The 16,206-nt window shown below is 40.2% G+C and overlaps 2 protein-coding genes across 2 annotated transcripts in view; one reads left to right on the forward strand and one right to left on the reverse strand.

Moving 5' to 3' along the window:
• The window catches only part of unc5a (unc-5 netrin receptor A), a gene marked incomplete at both ends in the record, with an annotated part of 148,815 nt that extends 144,993 nt beyond the window's left edge, over positions 1-3,822 (forward strand). Inside the window, 3 exons of the mRNA XM_083890936.1 lie at positions 1,127-1,291; positions 1,449-1,627; positions 3,657-3,822. Coding sequence (XP_083747062.1) covers positions 1,127-1,291; positions 1,449-1,627; positions 3,657-3,822 — 510 coding nt within the window. The remainder of the gene's footprint in view (positions 1-1,126; positions 1,292-1,448; positions 1,628-3,656) is intronic.
• A 6,500-nt stretch (positions 3,823-10,322) lies between these two features.
• Positions 10,323-16,206, reverse strand: part of pdlim7 (PDZ and LIM domain 7) — a 49,205-nt gene continuing 43,321 nt past the window's right edge. Inside the window, exons 13-14 of the mRNA XM_083891140.1 lie at positions 10,749-10,864; positions 10,323-10,451 (exon numbers count right to left, since the gene is read on the reverse strand). Coding sequence (XP_083747266.1) covers positions 10,365-10,451; positions 10,749-10,864 — 203 coding nt within the window. The 3' untranslated portion in view covers positions 10,323-10,364. The remainder of the gene's footprint in view (positions 10,452-10,748; positions 10,865-16,206) is intronic.

The raw sequence follows: 16,206 nt of genomic DNA on the forward strand, positions 1-16,206 counted from the left end.
CAGAGCTGCAAGCTGATTGATTATCTGAGCTTGCCTGCTCTCTCAAAGGGAGCACATGAAATATAAAGCAGAATGTAAATATCTGGAATTTTCCAACCTGAGTCCTGGAATATGTCCACCTCTACTGCACCCACGCACGCACACACACCTCTGCGTGGTCAACTGCACTGCAGCCAGTTGACGGACTCACAAAGGCTTTTCAAGAGGACTAGAAAATGTTCTGGCTGTTACTATGTAAGCGCTGAACACTCGGTCCCCAAAGAGCACATACGGGCTGTGCCAAGGAAACAGTGGCAGCAACAATGCACACAGAACAGAGGCTTATTACTCTGCCTGTTCATTTGGAAGTGTTATTCCCCTCTCAGCAGTGCGGTCAAAAAAGGCCTTTCGTCTCCCTGGGGCCGCGTGAAGACTTTGGTGAGTTTCACCCGGCCCTGAGTTGCACGTCTGCCTGGATAACAGTGCCCTCGTTTGGCCGGCGGCTTGAACTGCAGCCCCCACTTCACTCTCGACGTGGGTTCTTGTCAGGTGTTAAACCAAGGGTGAAGTGACAAGTTAGTGTGCTCTGTTGTTTTTTTCACTTACCTCTCTGCTCCTCCCGGGATACGCAAACAAGACATGAATATAGAGCAACAGGGAGACAGATGCGGTCGCCATTTGTCAGACAGAAGCCAGTGCTGTACTAATGGCATTACTCTAACCTATTATGCGTACATACAGTGTAGTAGAGGATGGCTTATTTATTTATTTTAATGTATTTTGTCCACCATCTGCACTATATTCCCACAAAGTAAACATACAGTACCTGCAAAGAGCAGCTGAATCAACTAAGAATTAATAAATAGGATTTTATTTTTTTTTGCAGATGGAATGGCAGCTGTTTACTTTCCTCACACAAACTTTGTCAATAACTGCTCATTATTTGTTCTGAACCGACTTAAGTATGTTCACTCGGCTGCCTCTGATGCATTTCACCGGTTTTACCTAACGATGAAGGCTTATGTCAGTGTAATTAATGATCTCTTTGTATTCTGGGCAGACGGCGCTGTTAAGCCGCGTCTCAGACACGCAGTTCTGACTGTGTCGCTGAGTTGACGTGTGTGTGTGCTGTGTGTTCCTCCTGCAGGAGATCCCGTTCTATCACATCTGGAACGGTTCCCAGCGGTACCTGCACTGCACTTTCACTTTGGAGCGACTCAGTCTCAGCACCTGCGAGCTCACCTGCCAGCTGTGTGTGTGGCAGGTGGAGGGGGAGGGCCAGAGCTTTAGCCTCGACTTTAACATTGCCAAGGTAATGTGTAGCATCGCCTCCTACTTGCCCGAGAAACTGCGATTGGTGATGCAGCATTTTCATATCCTCATAAACAAACTATTTTTTTATGCTGCGCGCAGAAAAATATGTGTCGGTTTTCTGAAAGCTGTGCTTTTATGTCTGTGGGTACTAACAGGACACCCGAGCTGTGGACTCAGAGTTTCTGCTGATGGACACTAACGCCACAGCTCTGGCAGGGCCCAGCGCCTTTCAGATCCCGTACCTCATCAGGCAGAAGATCTGCAGCAGCCTGGATGCCCCCTGTCCCAACGGAGCTGACTGGAGAATGCTTGCACAAAGACTTAAACTTGAGAGGTAAATACCAATTGCCTTATCTGATCACAGATTGTTGGAGCGCTCAGGAGCAAGCGGCTTACTCCATCGCTTTTAAGAGACGCACCAGAGCCTCACTTATCCAGTTCCCCCTCTGACAATATTATTCATAAACAGCATTATATTTCTGGTTAAAAATAACACACCGTCACGCTGGTTGTCAAGGGTCAGACTAATGGAGAGGTTAACGCTGATTTTTTTAACACATTCAACATTAAGTACATCACCAAGGAGTGTTCAGGTAAACAAGTTCCTGTTTTGGCACACTAATCCTTTGACACAGCTAAGGTTACAGGATTAATGTGAAGTAGATGGTTGCAGCCAGCATTTCCATAAGAAAACGTGACATCACTCCCCTTTTCCTATTTTTCCTCAGGAACAGGTAAGCAGCTTATAACCAGCAGCTAAACGTGTACCTGCTGCTTTCTGCTTAACAGCTGTAATTGGAAAGGCAGTGAGCTTTAGACGCCTGTTAGTGGCAGGTAATGCTGAAACGGTCTTGGATGTGTGCCGACCTCAGACCGCTTTGTTTTTACATTAACTGTACTTTATCATCGGGGCACCTGTAACAGACTGGAGTCAAGGCAACGCTCCCGTATCCAAGGAATGACATTTTGTGCGTTGTAATGGAATCAAATAGGTGCACTTAATTTGTCCAATCAAGTTTATTTGCCCAAATTAATCACAAATTGAATTGATGCACTAAGGGTTTAATTAGCAGTGTTTTGCTCAACGTAATCAATTCTCATTTAGGCCTGCGGAAGGAACAACTGCTCTGTTGTCTGATCTCTCCTTAACAACATGTTTTGTTTGCCTGTTTTTTCTCTTCTGTCGTGCTGTATTTCTGAGCGTTTGCTTCTGTGCGGCTGAAGAGTTCAGACCAAGTGGAACGAGACGCAATCAATAAAATTTAAAAACGCCAAGAAGCTTTTTTTTTTATTTGATTTTTTCTCTTCCAAGACTGAGCCACACAAGATAAGCTGGTGTTTTACACGACGAGGTGAATAAACAGGGCTGACGGATTGAGCTGAGCTCTGTCTCTCTTTTTTTTTTATCAGATTAATGACACAGAGCTTGATTCGCACAGAGTGTTTTCTGACCAGCGCTTCTCTTTGCCGTGCTCTCCCCCGACACAAAGGGAAGGCTGTGCACACTGTAACATCCCACTGACTCTAAATAGCAGAGTGGCATTGTGTTGCCTGCGTGTGTACTGGCAAAGCAGCCTCATGTTTATACCCATCACAGAACGCTTGACGAAGCAAACAGAAGACGGGAGCAAGTAATGGACTCTGTCTGACCTTTGTCAAGGTGAAAATGACTTGCTGGTGTTTTAGCTTTCCCAAAAACACTCAAGCAGCACAATCTCACTTTGTGTTTTTAAATATATATATATATATATATACATCATGTTCACTCTGACTCCAGGCATCTGAAGAACAGAAAAAAGCTATTAAATCAAACAAGCATCTTTGGTTACCATGGAGATAAAGTCCCACTCGACATCAAATATACAGCTGGTTGGGGCCATCGCTTTGTTGTCATTGATTGGGTTTGATCGCAAAGGTTCTGCTCCTAAACTGGAAAAGGTCACTTCCGACATCACGAAGAAAGTCCATATACGATTTGCTATATGGGATTAAGGGCCAATTCCAGCATCAAATGAAGAGGAATGAGGCTGCGTGGTGTTAAGCTTCAAATGAAAATTGCCAGAGATTTTGTATTTGATGCCCGTTTGAAGAGCGAGACTGTTCTCGTGCTTTAAATCACTTTTATACTTGGAGCTTTAACGCGGGATATCGGGATGTGGCATTATAACACAATAAAACTTGACATTGAGAGACTTAGAAGAGACGGCAGCAAAATAAAATACTGGCTTCGAATGTTTTTTTTCCTCAGACTCTGTCGGTGGAGAGAAAATGTGAGACTGTCTGTTCTGATTCCTGTGTGCACATGGCTTGATTTAATGAATATGTAGCCTCACTGTTATTTTTGTTTTCCCTCCCCTCTGCAGACACATGAGTTTCTTTGCATCCAAAGCAAGCCCAACCTCTGTGATCCTGGACCTGTGGGAGTCGCAGCATTTCCACAGCGGCAACATCAACCAGCTGGCCTCAGTCATGGCTGACATTGGCAAACAGGAAGCCATGATATTCTTGGTCTCTGATGGCGAGTGCTAACTCAAAAATCGGAGAGAGAGAGAGAGACTGGTATAGGGAAAAGAAAAGAACACGACTAACAACACACAAAAAAAAATACCACAGCAGGAATTGAACAGCAGAGCTGTCCCACTGTCCCTCCTCTTCACTTTAGAAGGCAGTAATGCTTTGCCATGGATTGTCAGTTCCCATGTCCCTCTGAAAATCTTCAAATGGCTGACCAAAATGTGGGGGAAGGTAAAGCTGAGGTGTGTTTATGAACAGTCTCAATAAATGAAAACCCTTTATTTTCCATTAAAGATCAAATTAGTCCACATCCTGGTTAAAGATCACTTTAAATTGACGTCAGGCCTTTTACACGAGGAGCAATATGCAAACATGCGGCTATTGTTAACGTCCAATATTGCAAACTCAACAAATCATCTCAGAACTGTAATGTATTAAATATGACAGGAAAAAAGGGGGATGCGACAAAAGGAGCCAGGCATTTCAGGTTCGAGCGAGAGAGAGAGAGAGAGAGAGAGAGAGAGAGCGCGACATATGCAACTGACAGGTTGGTTATGACATTATATCTCACACTGAACACATTTTCGACAAGGTCATCAGGGTTCCGTGAACGTCCCAAACCCACCGACTGTATTGAAGGACGTCTAAGTGTCGGATGATTCTTTAAAAAATCACACGGGCAGCTTGTAGCACATTCTGGACTTGCAGGTTTAAAACAGATTGTATGTCAGACGTGCCCCCCCCCCCCCCCCAACAAAAAAAAAACAGGCTGTATCATCTTGTTTGTGCGCATGTGTGTGTGTGTTGTAATTTTGGTTTGTTTTTTTGAGTCCAGCCGGTATCACTAGTGTGAACATCACATCTTGACATCTTGATTTAGTGAGACGCTTCACAGCCTTCCTGCTTCTAAATCAATACATGTGTGTGGGGGGGGGGGGGGGGGGTTGGGTTTGAACTTTTCTAAAGGGAGGAGTGAGTAATACCTCCACTAAAGTCATATTTCTAAAGCCATTTCTATTCAAAGCCTGCGATTTTGATCCGTCCATTATATTTCAAGTCTTACGCGGCCGTTCGCTTTTTGTTTCAAATTCCTCAGCTCATAAAGGCGGCACAAAGGCTTTCCAGCTGCTTCCATACATATGTGAAGACTGATTGTCCTAAAGAGCTCTTTCAGAAACGACATTTTTCCCCCTGATTACATTAATTCTGTAGATGTCAGGCAAAAAAAAAAGGAAAAAAATGTGGCCAACAGGTTTATTATCCCCCATGAATAATGCAGAGCACTTTCCCTCGGAAAAAAACCTGCCAGCAAATTCTTCAAGATCGTTACCAGATTACTCATGTGGAAAGGCCAATTATGCAGCTTTGTTTTTATAATTCATCAAGCAATGTTTGTGGCAATTCTGTGTTTGCTGTGTGGCAAATCGTCTTTCTACATCAAAGAAACGCCGTCCCTCATAAGGAGCGAGGCCTTTTCATATCATCACGTTTCTGTTCACAAACAACACGCTTTTTTGTCATTTCTATCCAGCAGGGCACAATTTGATTTAGTCGAGTGTTAAACTGCAACCACACATTTTCTTATTTTATATCCCGATACTTTTGCATTAATGTGCACAGCTATTTTACTTGTTTTATTTTTTTTATTAATGGATGATCTGTCAAGTCGTTGGGGGCAACATAAACACAGAAGAGTTGAAGCGGTGCTGCTGCAGTAATTATTATGTGTCGAGAAGGCATCAGCGATCCCAAATTAGCCATAGATTCTCCGTCTGCCTCAGGGTTGCATGTGAAGTTGTGTGTGTGTGTGTGGGGGGGGGGAAAGTTCAAAAAAGAGAAAACTGCTGGCACAGCCCCATCCCACCTGATCCTGTGGCTTCACCTTTGAAACTGACTGGAGCCTCTTTTATGATTGTCAGATATTTGGAATGTAGGTGGAGGTGAGGAGAAATACGCGTCTCATTTCCCTTTTTCGAGTTTTAGACGTCTTGTTGTTTTTTATAAAGCTCTTATTCCCCCGGCTGCACCTCTCTTCTCACACAGTAAACACACCTCCCTTTTTGACCTATGACACTTTTTACAAGTCTTATTTCATGTGACCGTACCATGGAATAAAATGTTACTTTTTTATTAAGGATGAGAAAACCCTTGAATCAAGCCCCTTTCAGATAAAAAAATTGTGATACCACCTTAAAAGGATCTTTTCATGTTGAAACTGATCACGTCACATGTAATATGTAAATACTTTTTCTATACCAGCCGTGTGCTGTCACTTTACATAATGTATATCAGCAGAATCGGTAACCAAAGTTTTACGAGCTTCGTTTTAGGCTTCATTTCATCCTTCATCGTCGTGTCCGTTCAAAATGCCGTCGCTTTACTCGTTGCAGAATGAGCCTCCTTACTTTATCTCATTCCCTCGCTTTTTTCTCGTCTTGAAGCAGATGTGACCGTTTATTTTACCACTTTGTAAAGAAATGTAAAATATATTTTAATATAAATCCGAAAAAAAAAAAAAAAAAAAAGACACGCAGCATTTGTCAAGTCTAAACCGTGACGTGTTTGCCTATATACTGTTCTTTGGCGATCTAGCAGTGAAGACTTTTTGCAGTGTTAAGGGTTTAGAGCCTGTTTTAGACCAGTTTCTATACATATTCTGTTCGTCCTTGCGTTGCATTTGGTCAGAACTATCGTTTCTGGAAGTCTGAGCATTTATCGGTGAGGTGGAAACAGACACTAGTACTTACAGAACCACTATACACCAGGATTTTGTGTGTGTGTGTAAGAGAGAGGAAATGTGTTCATGGACACTCGCTGACAAGCCAGTGTTGACACAGCGTTTAGACGAGCCGTGGCAGTTGTACAGACTGACTGTGTGTGAAATTGTATCACTCCTGTAGTCGCCTTGGATGTGTTGTCTAAGCACATTTCAGTCATGTAATTCACCAGCCCCCAGGACGTCCAGCATCCATCTTCACACTGAAGTTGTCCAACAGACCCGCGGTTACTGTGTGTATGTGACAGAGCGTGTGTGTGTGTGTGTGTGTGTGTGTGTGTGTGTGTGTTGAATACAGTTCCCTTCATGATGAAGTCTGGGCCTGATGTTTTTGTGTTTTCTAAATTCACACCTGTGTTACGGAGGGAAATCTCACAACTGTACTTTGCCCCTCATGACAATTTAATGTCAAGGACATTTGTGTGTGTGTGTGTGTGTGTGTGTGTGTGTGTGTGCGTACCTCTCCATCACTCTGACTGAACTGTTTTCTTTTTCAAACTAAGAACATTAGATGTCTGTACTTGTGGATGGTTCTTTTCTATTTAGTTCCTTGATTCAATGTTCCTTGCCTTTCTGCAAGTCAAAAATGCTGTATTTATTACATGCCACAGCGCTTATGCAATTGTATAATCCTTTTATCGTTTACTTTGGGTTCCTTTTCTAACCTTTGTGTTCTTTATTGTCAGTGTACATTGTTGTCAATATTTTTGTGGCAATGGAAAAAGCTCCCGCTTAGGGAGATTTTCTGTACTTTTCTGGACAATGATATGGTTTTGTGGGTAGAATTTTGGAAATTCGTTTCTAAGTGCTTTCAAGTATTTACTTGGCCTTATGTACATATATATATATATATATATATCTATCTATGACATTTCAGAAAGGTATGTATAGTAATTCAACCTGAAATTGCTGTAAATAAATTATATATTGTTAATTCAAGGAGTGGATTTTTTACTTCGAAATGTAATCTAAAACATCTATGTATAAAGCAAGTTGTGTCTGTCTGTGTCTGTGATGGGCATATCTTGCTGGATTGAGCATGGCCCGAAATTTTTGCTGATGTATCATGCTACACCAGGCCGACAGAGGCTAAAACATTTGTGAACGTGTAAAATCAAAGGTGTGATCACTGAGATCCGTTATGATCAATATTTTATACAACTGCGCTTCTAAAAACCTGAATTGTGCACAAAACTAATCATGCACTGATGCCATTCTACATACACACTTGAGCAGAATCAGGTTATTTATAAGTTATTATTGTGTATCCTAGCTTCTTTTTTTTAAAGGTCTCATATTATACCCTATTTCTCCAAGTTAACCTAGTTCCCTGGTGTCCTAATGAACATGTCTGTGACATACTTTGGTCAAAATACCATAAGGATGAAGCACCACAGCAGTTCAATCACCCTGCCAAAACAGCCCTGTTCAGAACGCTCTGTTTAGTAGTATCTCTTTTAAATTAAAAAAAAAAAAAAAGTAAAACGAAACTTAAAGGACAGGAAATGACATCAGCCACAGAGGCTACTGGGAGCTAACAGCAGTTAGCATTTGGAAAAGTGATCATTTGCAGGCTCTAGCAGGCACATTGCCATCATATATAACATGTATCCACTGGACAGATAAATCCTCTGAGGCTGGAAGTTTGTGTAGAACTCTGTGCTGCACTGTGGAGCCAAGAATAGAACTTTTCAAGAACTTTGTGGACTTCGGGTTTTCAGATATCTTTGCCCTCGCCAGCACTCTTGTGTGTTTTACGGACAAAGCGGAGCTCCGCGAGACAACATTTCCAGGAATTTAGCGCATTGTGACGTCCCAGCGAGTGTGGAAGTCAACATCGGGTGTTTCATCTCCTGTACTTAGACTGAGGGGGACCACAAAAACATGAGTGAGTCATCTTTTTTCACACTTAACCGACTGATAGGACCTCCAGAGTCCCAAATATAAGGATTTAAATGATTAAAAAGTTAATTTTGCATAATATGGGACCTTTAAGTTTTACTAACCTTTGTGTGTACAAGTTAAATTAAAGGTCACATAGAATGGTCCTGTTGCACATATATGTGAGTTATGGAGGTCTACTTACATATATTAAGTTGTTTTTATGGTCAAAATCCTCCTAGTTGATGTAAACGAGCCGATTGAAATCTGTCCTTTTCGAAGCGCTTGTCAGTCGCGCTATTTTTAGCCGTAAATCTCGCCGAGAAGACAGAGTGTGTTGTGATTGGCCAGCCAGCGTAGAGCCTTCCCACCTGTGTTGTGATTGGCCAGGTATCTGGAAGTGACGTAATCTATCACGTCAGCTCTGGAGCGGTGGATGCATTGCTACTCATTATCAAAACATTGTTTTAACAATGTTTAAAAATAGCTTCGTCACGACTCTCCGCTGCAGTCCCTTTATGACTTAAAACCGGAGTCAGACCCAGAGTCAGAAGACACTGTTGCTCGTGAAACGGACGTTATTCTTCTTCTGCGGTTCAATGTACGCAACCGGATGTGCCCGGACTACGGCCCGGAGCAGGACGATCGGTTGTTCAGGAGAACCGCTGCTTACGTAACGTTAACGGGATTTTCAGTGATCTCGTTGAGCCCCGAGATTACAATAAAACACAACGTTCTCAGCAATGGCTGAACTGTTTGTTTCGAACCGTCAGGCTTCATAAACAAGGTAATGACGCAGATACACACCAAAAAAAACAGCGATAATAGGAACTTCCGGTCTAGTTCCGCTTTAATGTTTTCTCAATCCCAGATCACATACACTTGAGGGATTCAAAGCCAGCTGTTATTGTAATAGGGTGCAGAAGTAAGAGCAAAATATCAGTCAATAATCAAAAGTCATGATCGATGTTCTGGCCCAGTACATGGGACTATTTGACAATTTTTATTTGAAACATCCTGTAACAACAAAACAACACTTACAGGCCCACTCTGAAGCAATATAAACTCATATTTAACAATGGCATGAAAGTACTCTAAGGAATAATCACAATATCATAGTAACATGAGGGACACAAACACTGTTAAGACTTATATATTATGTCTGGGAGGAAAAAAAAAAAGGATAATTGTTTGAAAGCTCTGACAAATCTGCTCGACTCTATCTGGTCTATGTGTGACCATTAAAATCAAGCATTATCAGACTTTTATAACCTGCAGTATTGGCCCTGATTCGTCGTGACGAGTTAAGCAATGAGGGCTTTTGTGAAGAGGTCCAGTCAAGCAGAAAAGGGACACCACCTTCTCTGCTCGACTAGACCCACATTATGATAATAGACGCTGTGGTGAGTCAGTGAGTGGGCCGGGGGCCATCACTTCTCTACACCGGTGTAGTGATGGACCATTACTGCAACACGTGGCATCATTAGTGGCTTCACAGATACGGACCTAACTTCAGACTAAACGGTGATGAGTTTACAAGACTTTGCGACAATGTTTCCGTATCATCATATGTAGACGAACCGCAGCTCCAATGTCCGGTCTATAAAGTCACCAAGTAAGGTAACACGATATGAAACGATTCCTCAAATACTTCCAGGTACACAACTCAGCATTTGGTATCACAGGCAGTAACATCTGAACAGCACACGAAGGTAACAGTAGGTGAAGCGAGCAAAAAGCCACATATGAGGAAACTAAGTCCAGTAGAAGACCAAGTTTTATAAAGATGTGGTGTTGGTGAAGAGGAGATGTAGAGCAAGTATGAGTGTGCCGGAGGCTGGAGAGGGTTTAAAGAGCTGGGAGAGGGAGAGAAGTTCCTCTGAAGATGAAGCTTGATCTCTCACACTGGAGCAAAAGCATGGCCTTTGCACAGGGGCTTATCCTTCTTCGAGTAGAACGTCTTACCCTCCAGGTTGATTTGGCAGAGCTTTAAAGATGAGAGGAGACAGACAGACAGACAGATTTGAAATCCGGGAGTAAAGTAGACATCAGACCTCAACGTGTGCAAATGTGAACATACAGGTTTCTACCGGCCAAAGTGGGTGACAGCGTTTACTTTTCACGTTTGTTTATAGACAAATGAGAGATGGAGATGTTACAGGAGACAGGTTAAACGTGAGTGGCTCCAGAGATGGAGCGAGATTTTTCAAGGTGCTGAAAGAGGCAGAAGGAGAAAGGGGCAAGAAGAGACCCACAGGGAGTCATATCAATCAAACTGACTTACAGCACAGACGAAGCACGTATCATGCCAGCTGTAGCCCAAGGCCTCCAGAAACCGATCCCCGGCATCAATCTTAAAGTCACAGCCATGACATTTGGTGCCAAACATCTTCTCATAGTCTGGAGAGAAAGAGAGTAATGTAGACAGGAGGGTTTTTTTTTTGAGCAGTATCAGAAATAAAATACATTTAAAAGATCTTTTATCAGCCAGAAGGTCAATTGTCTTCCATGACCTCTGCTATCACCATATGTAAACATCACTTAACATGTACAGGATATTACTGTAAAATAGGTTTCCACCTCTTTCATTGTTTTAAAAGAACTTGAGCCTTTTCTTGTTGAAGTTGAGCTACACACACACACGACTGTAGTGGCGCCACTAACAATGGATGAAGCAGTTTTAAAGCCAAAATGTGGCTCTTCTCCTCAATGGACATTTAATGTTTTGCATTATTTTGCCCACCTACTGTAAATGTGAAGCTCTCCGGAGTGTAAGAGTAAGATTAGGATGAGAGGAAATTGCTCCAGATACTTAACTGGATTTACCAGTTCCTTTCATTACAGGGTCTCTGAAGAAAGTGTCAGGTTATAATGCAGCTTCTCCAGAGTGAGTGGGTGAGAGGCTGTGTAATCCATTGAAGATGCTGAGGCAGCAGAATGTTTATCAGAGCTAAAGGCATTAGAGTACGACCACTCTGATTCTGGCTCTGCCTCTGATAAAGCAGCACACCACGTCAGAGTAGAAAGTGAGAAGCACGCTGCGTGGCCAAATCATTTTCAGCATAATAGAAGAGCAAACATCATTCATAAAATCCAATAGAGGATCGTATGAAGTAAACTGGAGCTAAATAGATTACCACAGATGAAAACATCACACTTCATGATTGACGATGGTGTGTGACAAAAGATTCATGGTGTGGACTCATGACAATCCCCACAGCAATAATATAGCAATCCTGTGTGTTTTACAAATAGTTTGATTGGAAATAAATAAAAGACAAAACTGGAGAGTGTTGTTGTGCCAGAGCATCCATTTAGTAGCCTGCAAAGTACATTTCAGCTGTACAGTACAGTACAGCTTCATCATTTATTTCCAGACTCGCATGACATGCAAATGAAATGCAAAAACATTTTTGCAAGGTCACTATGATCATATTTAACCTTTGGTCATACAAATATAAGTATTTTATTTGTGAGTAAGATTGTAAAATATCACATGTACAAGAATGGGTAAGATGAAAATATGATAGTATAGTATGTCGTCCAAAATTTGACCAAAAAGTCACACAATAGTATGTTGTCCAAAATTTGACCAAAACCTTATGTAGTCCAAAATTTGACTAAAAAGTGATACCTTAGTATGTCGTCCAAAATTTGACAAAAATGTCATACTATACTAGTCATCCAAAATTTGACCAAAAAGTCATACAATAGTATGTCGTCCAAAATTTGACCAAAACCTTATGTAGTCCAAAATTTCACCAAAAACTCATACCATAGTATGTGGTCCAAAATTTGACTAAAAAGTGATACCTTAGTATGTCGTCCAAAATTTGAAAAAAATGTCATACTATACTATGTTGTCCAAAATTTGACCAAAAAGTCAAACTATAGTATGTCATCCAAAATTTGACCAAAAGGTCATACCTTAGTATGTCGTCCAAAACTTGACAAAAATGTCATACTATACTATGTCGTCCAAAATTTGACCAAAAAGTCATGTCATAGTATGTCGACCAAAATTTGACAAAATTTCATACTAAGGTATGTCGTTCAAAATTTCACCAAAAAGTCATAACAAAGTATGTCATCCAAAATTTGATAAAAATGTCATACTATACTATGTTGTCCAAAATTTGACAAAATCATCATACTATAGTATGTGGTCCAAAATTTGACCAAAAAGTCATACCTTAGTATGTACCTTAGTATGTCAAAAATGTCATACTATACTTTGTCGTCAAAAAATTTGACAAAAACGTCATGCTAAACTTGGTCATCCAAAACTTGACAAAAAAGTCATGCTATAGAATGTCGACCAAAATTTCACCAAAATGTCATACTCTACTTTGTTGTCCAAAATTTCACGAAAATGTCATACCATAGTATGTCGACCAATATTTGACGAAAACATCATACTAAAGTATGTCTTCCCAAAATTTGACAAAAACATCACACTATGACTATTGACTAAAAACTCATACCTTAGTATGTCGTCCAAAATTTGACAAAAACGTCATAGTATAGTATGTCGTCCTTATTTTGAAATAACGTCATAGGATAGTATGTTGTTTACAATTTGCCAAAAAACGTCATACTATAGTATGTTGTTCACAATTTGCCAACAAACGTCATACTATAGTATGTTGTCCACAATTTGACAAAAAACGTCATAGTATGGTATGTCGTCCAAAATTTGAAATAACTTCATAGTATAGTATGTCGTCCACAATCTGACAAAAAAGTCATAGTATAGTATGTTGTTCACAATTTGACAAAAACGTCATACTATAGTATGTCGTCCAAAATTTGACAAAAAAGGTCATACTACAGTATGTCGTCCAAAATTTGACGAATACCATAGTATAGTATGTTGTCCAAAATTTGACAAAAACGTCATAGTAAAGTATGTCATCCAAAATTTGACAAAAACGTCATAGTATAGTATGTTGTCCAAAATATGACCAAAAAGTCATACTTTGGTATGTCATCCAAAATTTGACCAAAAAGTCATACCTTAGTATGTCGTCCAAAACTTGACAAAAATGTCATACTATACTATGTCGTCCAAAATTTGACCAAAAAGTCATAGTATAGTATGTCGTTCAAAATTTCACCAAAAAGTCATAACAAAGTATGTCGACCAAAATTTGACAAAAAGTTAAACTATTGTATGTCGTCCAAAATTTGACAATTTTGTTAGAAAATTTTGGTCCAAAATATGACCAAAATGTTACACTATACTATGTTGTCCAAAACTTGACAAAAAAGTCATACTATAGTATGTCGTCTAAAATTTGACAAAAACGTCATAATATAGTATGTTGTCCGAATTTTGAAATAACCTCATAGTATAGTATGTTGTTTACAATTTGCCAAAAAATGTCATACTATAGTATGTTTTCCACAATTTGACAAAAAACGTCATAGTATAGTATGTCGTCCAAAATTTGACAAAAACATCATAGTATGGTATGTCTTCCAAAATTTGAAATAACTTCATAGTATAGTATGTCGTCCACAATCTGACAAAAAAGTCATAGTATAGTATGTTGTTCACAATTTGACAAAAAACGTCATACTATAGTATGTCGTCCAAAATTTGACAAATACCATAGTATAGTATGTTGTCCAAAAAATTGAAACAACGTCATAGTATAGTACGTCGTTCATAATTTGACAAAAAACGTCATACTATAGTATGTCGTCCAAAATTTGACAAATACCATAGTATAGTATGTTGTCCAAAAAATTGAAACAACGTCATAGTATAGTACGTCGTTCATAATTTGACAAAAAACGTCATACTATAGTATGTCGTCCAAAATTTGACAAATACCATAGTATAGTATGTTGTCCAAAATTTGACAAAAACGTCATAGTAAAGTATGTCATCCAAAATTTGACAAAAACGTCATAGTAAAGTATGTCATCCAAAATTTGACAAAAACGTCATAGTATAGTATGTTGTCCAAAAAATTGAAACAACGTCATAGTATAGTTTGTTGTCACAAATTTGAAATAACGTCATAGTATAGTACGTCGTTCATAATTTGACAAAAAACATCATACTATAGTATGTCGTCCAAAATTGGTCAAAAACGTCAAAGTATACTATGTCGTCCAAAATTTACAATTCTCTGGGGGAAATTTTTTTTCCAAAATTTGACAAAAAACAACATACTGTACTACGTTGTCCAAAATCCCAAGATGGAAGGCTGCCCCTTTCAGTTATTGCTTCATCTGTGGTTTTTGAATCAAATATTCCTCTAAATGTAATATCACGTGTGTCCACTGGAGGGCAGTTTCAACAGTTGAGCAGCCATGAATGATGTAATATCACGTTTGTCCACCGGAGGGCAGTTTAGATAAATCCATTTGGAATCTTCCACTTCCTGTTTGCCATTTGGAGCCAGCAGGAGCAGAAGGAGACACATGGAGGATGAGGAGCAGCGAGGACAAACATGTGGTAACTGCTGCTTAAAAATGATCCACACATTTCTTAGATGTTCTGTTGACTCTCTGTTTACAACTGTTGTTAACATCCGACCTGAGTGATCTGATCACAGGTGTTCACATGCCACCACATGCTGCTGCTAATGCTGCTGCTAATGCTATTGCTAATGCTAATGCTAATGTGAAGTCACTGCTCCACAGTAAACAAACACCTTTCATTTAATTTGTCTTCACATACAAATGATGTTGAAATCATCAGAGACAACATGATACGATTTATCACGATATTTGAAAAATCATATATTGCGTTATACTGACAGTGCTAGTGAAAGTGAGCACTTGGCACCATCTAGTGGACTGAACTATTAATTCAGAGTTGCATTTACACTTCTGTTAAATATTGCCACAGTGTGTCTCCGACCACCTCCTGTCGTGGTTTGGCAAATCGGTTAACAATATGGTTTCTTGGTTTGTGGACAAAACAAGACATTTTAGAATATCATCATTTTCAGATCAACATTTTCTGACATTTTATGGACCAAACCATGAATCCAGTATTTGTTTATGGAGCAGTAAAGTAGGATTCACCTGTGATGTCATCACCTCAGATGGACATTAACAGCACTTGTCAACAGAGCCTCTGTAATGTGTCTGCATTGATTTCCATTGTTAACATGTGACTTTAGTGAAAACCACATTCACCTGTTTGCTGCTTTTTCAGGCTGAAGCCAGTCCAAGTCAACTGCAGCTTTAGAGCTCTTCCGTGTTGGGATGTTAACACAGAAACTTGATCAACACTATTATTTGTCCAAAATGAGTGTTGATCAAGTTTCTGTGTGAACATCTCAACACTGAAGAGCTCCAAACAGCTGCAGTTGACTTGGACTGGCTTCAGCCTGAGAAAGCAGCAAACAGGTGAATGTGGTTTTCACTAAAGTCACATGTTAACATGTAAAAATGATGTGCACACATTACTCACACAGAAGTCTAATTAATGTGCGGATGATTTTTAAGCAGCAGTTATTGGACACCTGGACCCCAACTGTCTGGTGGACTTTCCAGGGAGTGACCCCTGTCATTTTTTTAATGTTTTTTTTTTATGAATTTTGGGGAAAAATGTGTGAAATAAAATGACATAACCCCCTCCTGTCATGTCATGTCTGTAAATTTCCGGGGGGCACGAGCCCAGCCCCGATCTCCCACCACCACACCACACCAGTGAGTAATCTCTTGGGACCGCGAGGTGGAATCGAACCAGCCACCACCAGACTGGTACAACCTTACAG

Source organism: Microchirus variegatus (genome assembly GCF_963457635.1).
Source record: "Microchirus variegatus genome assembly, chromosome: 6".
Classification (NCBI taxonomy): Eukaryota; Metazoa; Chordata; class Actinopteri; order Pleuronectiformes; family Soleidae; genus Microchirus; species Microchirus variegatus.